Below are 14,958 nucleotides of genomic sequence, written 5' to 3'. Positions count from 1 at the left end.
TAATTCTTGCTCCGTCAAAGTTTTTAGTGGACAACTAATTCAACCGTTAATGTTCATACATAATACACATAACTACAACTTAAGTTCAATCTTTCAGTAATATTTAAAAATGTCTCAGGTGTCATTGAGGAAATTACGAGAATGAATTATCATTTGTGGCCCCTTAACGGGAGTTCTATAAGGTGTCGCCACAGTCGTACAAAGTTTTATTCTTGCTTCGTCTATCACATGAAACATTCAGTCTTTTGTCCTCGTCAGGGAAAAGCTGACGTTCCGTGAAATTTCAAGGGGCACGTCGTCCAATAGGAAGTGTCGACGAAATTTACGCACAGAAATATCACTGACGTGTCCACGAAAAGGGGACTACATCGAGGGTTCATGATTATTCTCGTTTTATATAAGAGGAAAACAACAGTGTTCGACGGTTCACGTTAATCGACAGTTGTGACCAGTGTGATCTTGCTACGAAATTATGGCAGCGTTATTAAATACTTTCGTCAATTCTTTCACTAACAGACTGTAAGTACATTTTCTCAACGTCTTAAAGTAATCTATCAAGCTCACGTCCGAATAACGACATCGCTGATAACGGTATCGCGTTATTGTCGCTCCATTGTGAATCCATTTTACCAGTGCTTTTAATTATTTTATCATTATGCTAGTATTTCCGAAACTCGATGGTCATGGTGATGTAACTCGTATGCGCTATAACGTTTCGTATTTGTCAGAAAAAATATATATATATGACCTTCCCGATCCTGTTTCGAATTATATGAATTATCATGATATGCTTTTTTCTTTAATTGCGTTGTTAGGACACCGTGCGACCTTCGAATGTGCACGTAGTTTCCAGAACTTCGTTAGGTTGAATTTTTCATGTGTTGAAACTTTTTCCCTTGCGAGCACAGTCACCGTGATCTGCGTCACGAATACATCAAATACAATCGACATTTTCGAACTACAGGGTGTTGTAAATATGAATCGAAATATTTTAAATATCCCTTAAAATATGAACTCACCTTATACTTGGGACCTGCTGTATTCATATCGTTATACGATCTTCGAAATTACGTGCTAACTTTCTTTTTTATTTATCTCTGATTCTAATCTCAACCTCCAGGCTGTTCCATTTTCTTTACAAGATATCACAAAACAGTCAACTACCTCTTAGATAACAATTGTTTGATATGTTTGCAGCGAAGCACCGGTCAGACAACATCTAAAAAATGTTTACGGCTGTCTGTCCCTGTCAATGGTTTCGGCCGCTGCAGGGTCTTACATCCACCTGTACACAGAACTTCTGCAGGCTAACATGCTGACCACCCTTGGCACATTCGGTCTATTGCTGGCTTTAATCAGTACACCAGACAATGGAAAAAATCAGAAATTGCGGCTCAGCTACCTCCTGGGCTTTGCACTTCTATCTGGACTCGGATTAGGTCCCCTGTTCCAAATGATTATAGCTATCAATCCAAGCATCATAGTATCTGCATTAATAGGTGAGCTATGAGGGGTATTACTGCAATTCTTGATGTTGCTAATTATATATATGAATGTTAAGTACTATTATTGCACATTTTGATGTCACATTATGAAACAATATGTATCTATCTAATATATATGTATATAGAGGGTGTCCTGTAACTGGTGGTACAACCGGGTAAAGGGTGATTCTACGTGAAAAAATAAGTCGAAAACATGAAAGAACATTTTTTCACTTGAGACTGTTTTCGAGAAAATCGAATTTAAAAAACTGCTGAATACGTGTGCGATTGAATAAGACTTGACTAACGCGTCTGTTCATTGCATTCAGTTTCTACTCACTGCCATGACGAATACACGCATTATAAATGAATCGTCAAATTCGATTTTCTCAAAAACTAAGCCTCGAATGAAAAAATGTTATTCTGTATTTTCGATTTATTTTTTCGCGTAGAATCACCCTATATCCGGTTGTACCACCAGTTACGGGACACCCTGTATATATGTATACTTATTTTTGAGACCAGTACATACAAGTTATTTCTGTCTAATCCAGATGTAAACATTGTTTTAAATATTATGAAAAAATATCTTTAATTTTCTAGGAACAACTGTTGTATTTGTATCGTTCAGTATCTCCTCCCTTTTGGCTGAACGAGGACGTTGGTTGTATCTTGGCGGCACTCTACTTAGCTTGCTGAATACTATGGTCCTGTTCTCATTCATAAATCTCTTTGTCCGTTGGTCCTTCTTCTACCAAGCCCACTTATATGTTGGATTATTTTTGATGTGCGGCTTTGTGATTTACGACACTCAGCTAATCATCGAAAAGTTCCACATGGGTAGCAAAGATTTCATTTTGCACTCCTTGGATCTTTTCATAGACTTTATTGCAATTTTCCGTCATCTTCTCATCATCCTTACACAAAAGGTAAAAAAGAAAAACGGAAACCATATAACAAGTATTATCATAAATCACGAAGCCTGTTTATATACGTTGATTTGTTTTACAGGAATTGGCAAAAGAGAAGCGAAAACGTGACTAAGCGGGAGGGAGGAGAAAATCTGTAAAATATCATACCATTCAAGTAAATCCATAAACTAGTTGGTCTTCATCTAATCTATCCATATGTAAGACATATATATTTACTACGATAAAATAAATCTAAAGTAATACAGCTTATTGATTACATCAAGAAATTTTTAGGCGTGCGTTTGCCGTAAAAACGCAGTTGTATTTATTTTGGATTAGGTACTTAGTTGGTCCACTTTTTTTTTTTCAATTATCTATTTACCTGCTAGATTTATATACGTGTATACATACATAGATATAAATTTATTGTACTATATTTTTATCTTTCAATAAACAAAATTTCCCAGCGTTTCGGGGCATTTTTTAATTAAGCGGGTGGTAATTGCGAACACATTGTAAAAGATAAGAACACAGAGACGTAGGATGGGGGCGAGAGTCTTATTTATTAAAACGTAACTTTACACGTACGATTATATATCATCATTTACATGCGCATATATAAAACACAAAGTACGCGTCCACGCATCGATCTTCATGAATATAAAAAATGTACGAAGAAACAAATCGATGATAATGGAGTTGTAACACATGAGTTCTGTGTTAGGGCGAATAATGTACATCACGTCGAAACTGTGTACAAAATGTGTACAGTATGTCTGATAAGTGATTTTGAATAATCACTGTCACGGTATTCTTAATACGGACGTTGACGATCTCTGTCTCTATCTCCTCGTCTGAAACAAAACATAAAATTAATACCAAACTATTACTCTCTTTGTGCACAATACAGTGTACTCTCGCGAGCAAACTCGGCTTCCTCTGGAGGGGAAAAGTGGCGCAAGGATAAGGGCTATTGCTTAATAAATTGATTTCAAATACTAAAACAGATGTTAAAACCGAATGTTAATTGGGCATAAGTTTCAGTAATTCCAAAACAAAATGGTAGGAGGCCCTTCTCTTAGATCGCTTTTTCCTGAAAATAGTTACTAAGTATTACTTTATTCTGAACCTAACAGCTCGTAATAAATTTCTGCTTATCTCCCTAAGTATGTTGATTAACGCGAACAATCTATTAATAATTCGGAAGTTATATTGTTTCATGCCCAGTGGACCAATGACAACCCATGTGACGTAACCGGAAAGTCCCGCGAGAAAGCCTGGGCACGGAACGTGTTAAAAAGTATTATAGGTACTAACCCGCCACCTCCTCTCATTGGTCCACCGCGACCGCCTCGTCCTCCCCTGTCTCCGCCACGGAATCCACCTCTTCCGCCCCTGTCGCCACCACGACCTCCTCTATCACTTCGGAAGCCTCCACGACCACCTCTGTCGCCACCGCGGTTGCCTCTTCCGCCTCCGCCACCACCGCCACCGCCGCCGCCACCACCACCGCCACCGGCACCTTCTGGTTTCAGACTTTTACAGAGATTACACTGATCTCTCCAAGCAAAATTAGTGTTACCGCACTCAGGATTGGGACACCTATTCACGTACAGAAAGAACATAAGGTAAAAACGATATTCTAGCAAGGTTATCACACAAGTCGAAGTGTTTTTTTTTCTCTATATCATCGGTGCGTTGCAGAATAAGTAATGATATAGTCATGTAGTTACCTCCAATCTCCTCCACGACCACCTCCATCGCGTCGATCATCACCACCGCCACGGTGATGGTCTTCCCTATCGCCACCACCCCCACGACCGCCAAAGCCGCCACCGCCACCACCTCCTCGACCTCGGCCACCACCGCCTCCGCCGCCGCCACTACCACCGCGGGTTCCGCCAGTACGGTTACCTTGCCAATTACTTTTATGCTGGGCTATTTGTACTTTTATAGTACGCCCCTTGAATTCTTTCCCATCGAACCAGTCTATCGCTGAACGTGCGGCATTCTGATCATCGTAAGTTACGGTGGCTTCGCCTTTCGATTTACCCGTATTTTTGTCTTTGTACATCCACACTTTGGGCTTGCCAGTCCGCTTATCATGCTACACATAAAACATCGAACGATCGTATTATCTTCTGTATTATCTTGGATAGAAAATACTTGTAGATAAGTTTACTCACTTTGATTATACCAATAGCTCCAAAGTGTTGACAGATTTCTTCCTCCGAGATCGCTGGATCCATACCAGATACAAATATAGTATCTTCTTGCGTAACCATTCCATCGTTGCCACCACCACCACGGTCACCGTAGCCCCCTGTAATATGATAGGAATTAAGAACTGATCTGGTACCGCACCTGTCGTAGTAGGAATAATACTTGCAAATCTACTGTCCCTAAACCTACTCGAGTCTAAGCTAACAAGTGGAAAACTTTTGTGTCGGGTTGAAAACAGCAAAATATTTGTACCTTGGGCGAGTAATCGAATGTTTTCATGCGATTTCTTCTTGAAGAATTTCCAGTATGCTTAGAATTTGTAAGTCATATCAATAATGAAACTAAACGTATTTTAAGTTTACTTTTTTCCATTTATCTTTTCCTTAGTGAAAAAAATTCCTCTTGCGATGTACACAAAGAATTTCTTAAATTCATGTATATGCTTAGGAACATACAATTAAGATATTTCTTGTACACCCCATGAATATCTGAATTTTGTCTGGCCTACTTATACATCCATGTTAACCATCTTCGAGGTCTGTTACATTGTCGATTCATAGTACTTCAGTTATTATACATATAGAATATTTGTAACACCTTCATCGCTTAAAGTTACCGATTTTTACGATACATTTCTTTCTTTGGACCCGTGCGTTAACAAAAGTATTAGTACTCATTGCCCTACAATTCTTAGTAGCATGTAATGATACGTAGAGAACACAAGGTTGCAGCTTAGCATACAAAAGGGCTGCAACATTATTTCCACCTTCACCATTTCCCTAATACATACTGTGGGGAAGTTTCGATTGTTCTGGGATAGGTACGAAGTTCACCAGCTGCCTTTTATATGATTACTTCCTAACTTTTTTTTTTAAACACTGTTGTGTCTGTGTAAGCAGCAGAAATGCTGATAAAAATGGCACACGTGCCATTAGAGAACCAAATCACTAAACCTTCAATTTACATTAGTACGTCTCTCTCTCTCTCCCTTTTTTTTTAAGAATCTCCCTATGAAATTTAACATTACAAACGCATAGCGCATTCATGTTTTGGATAAATGACTACTTCCAAGTTGTTTAACTTTTCAATATGTTAAAATTTTCAGAAAAGAAACTTTCAATGTGTTAAAGCAAATATTCGTTATTTATAGGAAAAAAGCAATTGGTGATTAAAAGAGCTTTGACAGCGCTGCAGTAACATCATAGTAATTACTCTCCTTTTTAAACATCTTAAAGAATTGCGATCAAATGTTACGTTATTGGTCCGAGACAAATACACCCCTAACAATGTTGCATGGCAGCCCTTTCATATAATACAAGTAACCGAGTATTTAGATTGTAAATATTAGAGTGAAAGCTTGAATAGCACCAGACTCGTACAGACAGTCTGGTGCATTTACCTTTGTTATAACCACCACGGCCACCGCCACTGCTAAAACACAGAAGCAGATATACCAATGAGTTGACTCATGGACAGACTGATCGATCGATCGATGCATGGCGAATCAAATGCTGCTCGCCACCTCTCTTCTTGATGTACCTACTGTCTAAATGTCTGTAGTCATATTATCTTAATACTAGGGGTAAGTCTTGTCCACTGTCGCGTTAGTCGGTCGTGTCCAGCATGCATAAAATTACCTATATATCGTGGTAACAATATGGACAAAAAACCAAGAATAAAGCAGTGCTTTTCGTAAAAGTAATTAATGTAACAGCTTTTACCAAAGACAAAATGGTCGAAAACTGTAAAACATTACCCTATTCACACCTATACAACTATTGTATTTGAAAGATATGTGCAACTATTGTACTTGAAAGTTTAATGGTAAGAGATTACTACTGATTCGTTTATGTAAATATATATACTTTGATTTTGATAGAACAGCACAAAATAATGGAGTAAATGATATTCAGAAGAAAAAATAAATGGTTTTTGAATAACTGAAGATAACAAATCATTAAATCATATGTAACAAATGCCAATGGATTCATTGAAATTTCAACTTACAAATGATATATTTTTTTTGTTCACTACACCAAGTAATTGCAATCTCTTACAAAACTTTGAACGTCTTTCGATTGTCTAGTCGATTTCAATAATCCTATGATGATAGGACTTAAACAACAGTGGCCCCAGTGGCAGTATTAACTGCATTACAGGTATGATCGATGCGAAACCTTAATACATGTACGCATCACGTTTTTACTTATTCCAGTAAATGCAGAATCAGAACATATCACACATTATAACCATTTTACGTCATTTGTCATATACAACCTGTGTTTACCTTAACCAGTTATACCTGTGTGTTAAACCTGTAGGCACACTTCAAACATATTAACGCCCAGAGGGCATAAATCCATTTGCAAAGAGACAACAAGTTTTCAATACTCTCATAAGAACTTCATTTCATACCTTGATTAATTCAATGAATGTATTACCTTTTTACTAATCGTTACTCTCGATACATAACTGAATCTTTAATTGGTCTTATAACTTTCTCCGCTTCGTCATACGTATGTATAAGTATATATTGTAAACAATGTACTTACTTGTAGCCACCGCCAGAGCGGTCATTGTATCCCCCGCGATCGCCATATCTATTGCCACCGCCTCCTCCTTGGCCTAAGTAAATACATATATACTTGATTTACATTTCCTACTCACAAACACAATTACAACAATTACAGTTTCACTTATTTAACATATATTATATACCTCCACCATAACCTCCACTAGAATTATTACGATTATAACCACCGCTACCTCCTCCTCCACCTCCATGTCCATAACTCCCACTATAATTGCTACTGCCGCTATTATTTCCAGAACCACCTCCACTCCCATAACTGTTTTGGCTGTAACTGTTCTGACTCTGCGGCTGATTGTAGTCTTGCCCACCGCTGGAATTGTAACTGTTGTAACTGCCATAGCTGCTTCCAGTACTTGGTGGTGGTTGACTATATTGATTATAGCTGCCACCACCACTAGAAGGTGGCGGATACGAAGTATCCTGACCACCGGAAGGTGGTGGCTGACTGTACTGATTGTACCCCTGTTGCTGGTAGTTTGAATATTCTGGAATAGATAAACAAACATTACTATACACTTTAAAAAGATAGACATGCACAAACAAATGCTGTTTCAGTTTTAACACAGCATTTGCGACGGTAGCCGCTGATCACACACGGGCGGCACCGACGCTGGCACAAAGGACAAGTCATTTTGTGCCAAAAATGCTGCGACGACGCGGCAACGAACGTGTATAGTGTCGGGACATGTGAATTGATAAAAACATGAAAAGATGAGAACCTAAAACATTGATCAGGGCCACCCAAAAAGAATGGCCCAGTAAAATAGTATACTATGTATTGAAACAAAACTTAAAAATATTGTAAACACTAATTAATATTTGCAGTTTTTCTGCTATTACAACAGAATGCAGGACACGGTCCTGAATACCGCGGCATCAATCGGTATATATCGCTGCTCGATGTGTTAATTTACGACCATGCTATTTACACACATATCTTTGCGAGGGCTAAACTATGAGCTAGAATATGAGCTACCCTATAATTTTATAATATATATAATTACTGAAACATTGATATTGTTTATAAATATTCAATTGTTTGAACAATAAATATTGCAATATGATATAAAGAAATAACTCATATAGAAATATTATAGGATCCTGGAAAAAAGGGAATGTATTAAATTATAGTAAAAATATTCATAATAACTGAAATTGATCAAAAGTATACATGTGATTACAGAGAAAAATTTGATAGCGACTAATATCATGTATTTGGGCAAGGCCTATTTTTATGTAGTAATAGTATTTTGTCACATGAAATCACATAATATGCCATTGTTGTGTTTCAAAATGAAACAGAAATTAAACGGAATTAAGCAGAGAATTGTAGGCGAAAATGAAAACTGTCTAAAAATCGAATAACAAAATGGAGTAGAAAAGTGGCATGAGACGCTTGAAATGCCGATCAATAAAGCTCATATGCAGACGCATAGAAACGGTACTTTCATAATTTTCTTGTATTTTTCACGTTAGATTACAATATTTTAAGTAGCTTTTTTTCTGAAATTTTACAGCATATAATTAAAAAGTTCTATTGTAACTGGATTATCAGACGTGGCAATCCTACAAGTTACGACGAAATATATTATCCAACAAGTTTTCGCAATAAAAATTCGGTTTCTCGGTGGAAATAGATATTCTGTTATTCGAAAATTTACCACAGACTTAAGTGTAAAAAATTTTGCAATTTTTCTTTACTTACGGGTGTCCGTCATCGTGCCTTTCTCCGGTAATCAAATCGCTACACGGTAGAAAAAGCACGTAATGGCGGGAATCGAGTGACTTTCCAACGACGATTCCGAACGACTCGAATTCAATGCTTCAACTCGGTGTTTTCCTACCGGATGTTCAGCGCTAGAACGGAAATCGTCTTTCTTAGATGGCGCTGTTTCACACATTCATAGTCATGTCAATTGACTACCGTTGTAATACCTACGAATTTGAATTCTAAAATCGTTAGTAGATCGTCAATTGATATAATTTTACCGTTTTTTGCAATTATCTAAATTTATGTGTCCTGTGTAAACCTTTACACTTATAATGGAATGTGAATGCAGTCAGTAATACCTATTATTCATAATTTGAGCATTTAATATCATCAGCAATAAGTAATAGACATGATAATTTGTTAATTTACTGAATTTTTATTATTCTCTTATCATAATACTACACTTAGCTTACGTTTTCAGTGCGATACATAATTTTGGTCTTATTTCGTGAACAAAACACACTGCATGTCGATAGTCGTAATTAAAAATCACTACCTTTGATGCAGTGTCGTTTGATTCTTGTTACAGCTTTTTTGATATATAATATTTACACAGAAAATACTCCTTGTTTACAGTAATGATTTGAACATATATCCCATTAACTCATCAAGATGCTTAACTTCTTTACATTTTGTTTACAAACTTCTGGTAATTTCATACAAAGATTAGGAATCAACGACAAAGAATTCTTTTTTTTTTTTTTTGAAAATTAATAATCTTGATGGGTTGAATAGTATATTGCAACACATGTATACTTCGTACGTATACACGTAAAACACAAATACATTTTACACAGTCGATTCTATATTACATACTGATAGTGTACAATTGCCGTAAGAAAAACTGTTATAGGTTGAAACATAAACAAAATAGAAATGAACGTACTATGTTACGATAAAAATCGCAAATGCAGGAAACGGATGAGTACAAGATAATCGAAGTCTAATCTTCATAAAAAAAAACACAGGGCTCACCTAGCTCACAGTTTTATATAATTTTCGTAGAAAGTAGCTTAGTTGCAATAGTTATCTGTACATGTGTATTCTTGATTACCAAAAAGGAGAAGCTCAATTGCGTCCATGTAAATTATAGTATTAGGTCAAAAGTTTGATACAAACAAAAAAGGTAAGATTAAAGATCACGAATTGGAATGTTGAGACGGCGTTAATCCTCCGGTGTGTTCAGGGCTGTGCTTCTGTTTTTTTCTCTTTTTCTCTTTCTTCCGTTTCTTCCTGGCCTCCTTCTCCTCATCGTGTCTCTTCTGTTTCTTGTGCTTTTTCTCGTGAGTATCCGAACCACCGATATCTGTTATTGTTGCTTCTTGACCCGTGGGTACTTCTCCTGGCTTGTGTTTGTGTTTTTTATGCTTATTTTTATGTTTCCTTTGTGGAGCCTGATTGACATAACGATACTGTTCCGGTAGCTACAAAAACATGACATTTTTTATATTCTGTCTGAACATTTGTTTTAAAACAATTTTTTTTCACAATGCAGTCACGTTTACTTACAGGTCCGGGATGCAAACGAAAACCGGCTAACTGGACACTAGTTAATGGTAATAATTCTTTTCCACCTATTGGAGGTTTTTCGATAACAGATCTCAATGAACTGAAAAACAAAAGCTCTCTAGAATTCATATGTAGTACCTCCAGGAGAATAGGTATTTTCAGCATTTTTATTTACATGTACAGTAACAAAAAAGAGTAACAAGTCACTACATAAAAAATCTTTGAATAATATAGTTTAAGGTCTTAATAGTAATAATTGTAAATAATTACAGTAATTCATAAGATCAAAGGCTACAATATTAACGCACCTGTTATCCAGATGACCAGGTCTATCTATGATTCCAGGTAAATTAGGTAAAAAGGAAGAGAGTTGTTCCTTGAGTTTCTTTCCACTAAATTTACTATAAGAGTGTTCCAGACCATAATAGGCCATTAAATTTGTTGCCCCCGTAAGTTCACTTTCTCCTGAAATATTAATTCAAAAGAATTTATTAGAAAAAATATGTCTATTTCACATTTGTTTTAGTTCTTACACAAAATATATACCAGGGGGTTCCTTCATCAAGTAAAAAGGTCCACTGTGGACAATAGAAGGATTCTTTCCCAGGGAAATGGTTGTTTTGAGTGTCCCTGTAGAATCCTGACGCGCAACAACAGGGGAACGTGCACCCCTGGGTGACGATTTTGGTGAATATTGCTCCACTTTGCTACGAAACTGATCACCCATCATCATCCTTTGATTTTACTTCATGGCACCTTCACTACAATTAATTGGCTCTAGCAGAGAGCACAAACAAACATTTAGAATGTCTCCCGGTGAACCCAATGAATGTTTACACTTTATTAAAGCATTCAAGAACAACTTGATGCTACTTATAACAATGCATGATAAATATATAATTCTCATATTATTGTGTACAGGAACCATGCAACACAGTGACAATGATACATGATTTGATAAGTTATACAATCAGTAGATTGGGGCAATACTTAAGAAATGTCTTGAAATTTTTTACTAATTAAATCTCAATGAAATTAGTAATATCGCCACAATCTATTCGTCCGCAGATTGATCTAGGTAACGATTGATCATTTCGTTAACACCGTGATCGTATCACTCATTCGTAGGTTACAGTTCGTATAAAATAAAAACAGTCGTTGTCAGTTGCAAAACATATCACGAGACAATGTTCTCTCTATAAACTAAAAATCAATCAAAATTTTACGTTCTTACGGCACTTTGTTAAGTACATACTGATACGAATACGTCTAGACGGGTCCGTGTATAGTAATTCATCTAAATCCATTATTTCTTCGGGTATCTCCGTTAACCAACAAACCCACCCTTCTGGGTTCATCCCTTACCGAGGCGCCACTCGATTTACAATTTTTTATGTCCTGTTTCTTTTTTTCTGACTTCACATGTCACACGCGTCGCACATCCAGAGCTAACACTTTGAAAAGTCGACATTAGACTTCTGGATTGAGCATGCAAGCGTTGCATAAAATACACTGACGGTCAAAATACTTGTCCATCCCATTCCGGCCACATAAGGATTGCTAGTTAAAACGAGAGTCCTTTCTCATGTCGTGATATTCGATGGTATACAAAGGATTTAAAAGAATATAGAAAACTCTATAGAAATTACAATTAAAAATGTTTTGTAACAGTGTTAGACTCTCCCTCGGATCTCCAAAAATCTATATTACACTTTAATTATTGGTTTCAGTAATATTACGTATTCTTTCTCCCTATATATCTACGATACTTGCGTAAACGTCACCCAACGTCACCACGGATTGGTACCAATAAGGGCCACACAATGTAGAAGGCGTTCATGGTCCGTCTTACGCGAAACAATAGCCATTTTTTCTTGCAAATTCGTTGGTTTGGGGGAACCAAATCTAAATAGCAGCCTTGGTCTATACTTATACCTTGTCTATGGCACAAGTTAAACGAATTAACGAGTCGTAGTATTGTGGTGCCACCATAGCGTCAATATTTTCGAAGTCAGTGGAACGGGTTAGAGTACGAGTACAAAATATTTCTAAAACGGGCAAACGTTTATTGCCAGTATCTCTGAAAAAAATCAGAAAATGGCAACGGTCTTGCGTGTGAAACGTAGACTCGATGACGAGCCATTGAACGCGTTATTACTTGCCTGTAAACGTTTCAAAACATCAGAAAATGAGGAAGCCGAAAAATCAGCTGCGTCCGATCCATTGACGACTGTTGTTAAGTTCGCTGGAACTGTCAACAATCAGGTGAAGTTTAAAGACAGTTAATTAAAATTCTTGCTAATTCTTTAGATCTGTAAAAGTTATGTGCTTCTGTTCGTTATAATAGGAAGATAATGTTGTTGAACACTTAATCCAAACATTAAGTAAAGACGAATTAAAAGCGACTTTCAAACAACATCCAGTGGATGTCTTAAACAAAGTTAGAGAGAAAACAAAACAGGCTTCAGCGGATAATCGTTACAAAGTAATAAATTGTTTTCGATCTTTGGACAGTACTAAACTCGAAGTATTAGAGGACAAGGTCATGACAGTAATAGATGTAGAGGATTCTGTTTCGTGTGCTAATGCAAGGGAACATTCCACGGAAAAAGTAATTGTCAATTAATAGCTTTATATTCTTGTGATTGTAGCTGATCTTTATATAATTTAATGATGTTTTATAGAGTGACAGTTATGTGTATGATTTATATTATGGGCAAACTGATAAAGAAGTGTACATAGATGATATGGTGTCTATCCATCCGTTTGATCAAGAGCTAGTGTTTGATAATTATAGAGATAATGGTTATCCTGAAGCTGAATGTGAGTCAGAAGATTCTAATTCTGAGTCAAATTGGAGAAATGATTATCCTGATTCAGACCACTCTGGAAGTTCAATTGATGAAGATGATATGAGCAAAGCTGTTAGGAGAATGAGGTTTGATGAACGATCTGATTTATCTAGCGAAGATGATTTTGTTTATGCAGTTGATGAGGGTGATGTAGAAGCTTACGGTTATAAATATGCAAGGTACAAGGCAAAGATGAAAAAAGAATTAGATCAGGAAAATAGTAATAGCGATGATAGTGCAGAATACGTATTTGAAGAAGTAGATGATAACACAGATTCTGATAAGGATTAATGTTAAGCTTTCTAGTAATATTCTAATTGTATATAAGTCTTTTTCTACTGATAGCTAAACTATGAATTCAGTATAATTGCACTCCACCCACACTTATTTTTGTAAAGCTTCTACATTGTGAACACTTTAAACCATATGTAAATGAACAAATGTCTTGTTTTGTAATTAAAATTGTTCTCTAAATCGAATTCGTTTATCTCGAACGTATTCCTACTACTGTGTAGAAGCAAGGATCATAATGGTCTTAGAATTTTATTTATGCCTGTATATTTGTTACATATTTATATAGATATATCTTGCATGTAAATTTCATCTATCAAAATAAAAACAATAAAAGTAAACCTAGGCGTCAAGATGACAGAGGAGGGTGTATAGGTATTTAGAAAAAGAACCGTTTTTCGACGATATATGGCATATAATAATACACCAGATTTATAATGTATAACAAATCGTTTGGAAGTACCGGATAGAGATTTACAAGTGTTCGGCAATAAAGGGTATCCTTAATCGTGATGCGTTATCAAATCATTTGTATTTATTTTTAAATGGAATATCGCGAGTCCTGCGTTCCTTTAGACAGCGATCATCAAGGGTAACAGGGGACCCCGTAAATAACGTAACAGTTAGCTTTATAAAAAGTATCCGCGAATGGTTCGCGTTTATCTGACTACGCTAGTCGTCGAAATACGAAAAACAATTTTACATGTAACTGAGATTTTTGGATATGCTGTCGCGGTTCGACAACGCACACATCAATGTGATTTTCTCGTCGTTGAAGTATCGTACGAGGGGAAAAAGAAAAAAAGATTGATGCCATTCAACGAACTCGTTAATATATGATATGAATAGTACGCTGCGTATACGTGTAACACTGGCCTTAATTCTAATTTTTACATTTACGCGCTCGCAACGAGTTCTGTTACTTGTTCACAAGTAAACACTCCTCGTTGCTCTTTTGATTGTATCGTACGAAGCAAATGCGTTGGTAGAACAATCCCAATTTATACTATGGAACTTTCATTCCTTCGTAACAATTGGGAAACAACATGGAAATCCTCGATTCTTATGGCAGTCTATGGGTGCATTTATCAACGTACTTACCCCCCCCCCTCCCTCCCCGCCCCCCTTCCCCGATGTGTATCGGCGCGATTTATGGACATTAAGTCACTTTTATTTATATTTATATATTTATAATAAATTAAATGTCATATTGCAACTTAGCGCGTTTTCACAAGCTTGAGATTGGTATCAATCGGGATAATTACTATCGTTCCGGTAATACTCTACTCATCTACTGTACAACATTTTACACTCATCTTTTATT

The 14,958-nt window shown here is 36.5% G+C and overlaps 4 protein-coding genes across 6 annotated transcripts; 2 read left to right on the top strand and 2 right to left on the bottom strand.

Annotated features, from left to right (window-relative positions):
* The first annotated feature begins 292 nt into the window (after positions 1 to 292).
* LOC107195203 (probable Bax inhibitor 1) lies at positions 293 to 2,750 on the top strand. Its single transcript, XM_015585003.1, has 4 exons — positions 293 to 519; positions 1,198 to 1,499; positions 2,088 to 2,413; positions 2,496 to 2,750. Exons 1-4 carry the CDS (start codon positions 473 to 475, stop codon positions 2,526 to 2,528), a joined length of 708 nt encoding a protein of 235 aa, XP_015440489.1. The 5' UTR covers positions 293 to 472; the 3' UTR covers positions 2,529 to 2,750.
* Positions 2,751 to 2,934: 184 nt separating this feature from the next.
* On the bottom strand, positions 2,935 to 9,056 carry LOC107185265 (RNA-binding protein cabeza). 3 transcript variants are annotated; one of them, XM_015572922.1, is made up of 8 exons: positions 8,917 to 9,056; positions 7,337 to 7,696; positions 7,171 to 7,243; positions 6,018 to 6,049; positions 4,582 to 4,718; positions 4,129 to 4,502; positions 3,713 to 3,997; positions 2,935 to 3,249 (listed from the first exon to the last, which is right to left on the bottom strand). In XM_015572922.1, the coding sequence occupies exons 1-8, from the start codon at positions 8,927 to 8,929 to the stop codon at positions 3,210 to 3,212; spliced, it is 1,314 nt and encodes a 437-aa protein (XP_015428408.1). In that variant the 5' UTR covers positions 8,930 to 9,056; the 3' UTR covers positions 2,935 to 3,209. The 3 variants fall into 3 exon arrangements, with proteins under 3 accessions (XP_015428408.1, XP_015428409.1, XP_015428410.1); XM_015572923.1 differs by having other exon boundaries at positions 6,018 to 6,046; XM_015572924.1 differs by having other exon boundaries at positions 7,385 to 7,696.
* A 969-nt stretch (positions 9,057 to 10,025) lies between these two features.
* On the bottom strand, positions 10,026 to 12,032 carry LOC107185266 (mediator of RNA polymerase II transcription subunit 19). The gene is made up of 5 exons (XM_015572925.1): positions 11,747 to 12,032; positions 11,038 to 11,268; positions 10,800 to 10,956; positions 10,492 to 10,591; positions 10,026 to 10,406 (listed from the first exon to the last, which is right to left on the bottom strand). Exons 2-5 carry the CDS (start codon positions 11,222 to 11,224, stop codon positions 10,122 to 10,124), a joined length of 729 nt encoding a protein of 242 aa, XP_015428411.1. The 5' UTR covers positions 11,225 to 11,268; positions 11,747 to 12,032; the 3' UTR covers positions 10,026 to 10,121.
* A 464-nt stretch (positions 12,033 to 12,496) lies between these two features.
* Positions 12,497 to 13,721, top strand: LOC107195231 (probable RNA polymerase II nuclear localization protein SLC7A6OS). Its single transcript, XM_015585035.1, has 3 exons — positions 12,497 to 12,756; positions 12,839 to 13,102; positions 13,176 to 13,721. The coding sequence occupies exons 1-3, from the start codon at positions 12,589 to 12,591 to the stop codon at positions 13,632 to 13,634; spliced, it is 891 nt and encodes a 296-aa protein (XP_015440521.1). The 5' UTR covers positions 12,497 to 12,588; the 3' UTR covers positions 13,635 to 13,721.
* The last annotated feature ends 1,237 nt before the right edge of the window (positions 13,722 to 14,958 follow it).

The sequence above is a fragment of the Dufourea novaeangliae genome, unplaced genomic scaffold (genome assembly GCF_001272555.1).
Source record: "Dufourea novaeangliae isolate 0120121106 unplaced genomic scaffold, ASM127255v1 scaffold55, whole genome shotgun sequence".
Taxonomy (NCBI): Eukaryota; Metazoa; Arthropoda; class Insecta; order Hymenoptera; family Halictidae; genus Dufourea; species Dufourea novaeangliae.
Note: the sequence above shows the minus strand (reverse complement) of the source record. Positions and strands in the feature narration are given on the sequence as shown.

What these genes read in the sequence shown, in the direction of transcription:
- LOC107195203 (XM_015585003.1), top strand. Translation starts at nt 473, where the DNA reads ATGGCAGCGTTATTAAATACTTTCGTCAATTCTTTCACTAACAGACT. An exon ending in AATTCTTTCACTAACAGACT is followed by an intron (nt 520 to 1,197) that starts GTAAGTACATTT and finishes ATATGTTTGCAG; the next exon opens with CGAAGCACCGGTCAGACAAC. An exon ending in TCATCATCCTTACACAAAAG is followed by an intron (nt 2,414 to 2,495) that starts GTAAAAAAGAAA and finishes TTTGTTTTACAG; the next exon opens with GAATTGGCAAAAGAGAAGCG.
- LOC107185266 (XM_015572925.1), bottom strand. Translation starts at nt 11,224, where the DNA reads ATGATGATGGGTGATCAGTTTCGTAGCAAAGTGGAGCAATATTCACCA. An exon ending in CCTGGTCATCTGGATAACAG is followed by an intron (nt 10,592 to 10,799) that starts GTGCGTTAATAT and finishes TTTGTTTTTCAG; the next exon opens with TTCATTGAGATCTGTTATCG. An exon ending in TTCGTTTGCATCCCGGACCT is followed by an intron (nt 10,407 to 10,491) that starts GTAAGTAAACGT and finishes ATGTTTTTGTAG; the next exon opens with CTACCGGAACAGTATCGTTA.
- LOC107195231 (XM_015585035.1), top strand. Translation starts at nt 12,589, where the DNA reads ATGGCAACGGTCTTGCGTGTGAAACGTAGACTCGATGACGAGCCATTG. An exon ending in CTGGAACTGTCAACAATCAG is followed by an intron (nt 12,757 to 12,838) that starts GTGAAGTTTAAA and finishes TCGTTATAATAG; the next exon opens with GAAGATAATGTTGTTGAACA. An exon ending in GGGAACATTCCACGGAAAAA is followed by an intron (nt 13,103 to 13,175) that starts GTAATTGTCAAT and finishes GATGTTTTATAG; the next exon opens with AGTGACAGTTATGTGTATGA.
- LOC107185265 (XM_015572922.1), bottom strand. An exon ending in GGTCGTGGAGGAGATTGGAG is followed by an intron (nt 3,998 to 4,128) that starts GTAACTACATGA and finishes GTACGTGAATAG; the next exon opens with GTGTCCCAATCCTGAGTGCG. An exon ending in CCAATGAGAGGAGGTGGCGG is followed by an intron (nt 3,250 to 3,712) that starts GTTAGTACCTAT and finishes GTTTTGTTTCAG; the next exon opens with ACGAGGAGATAGAGACAGAG.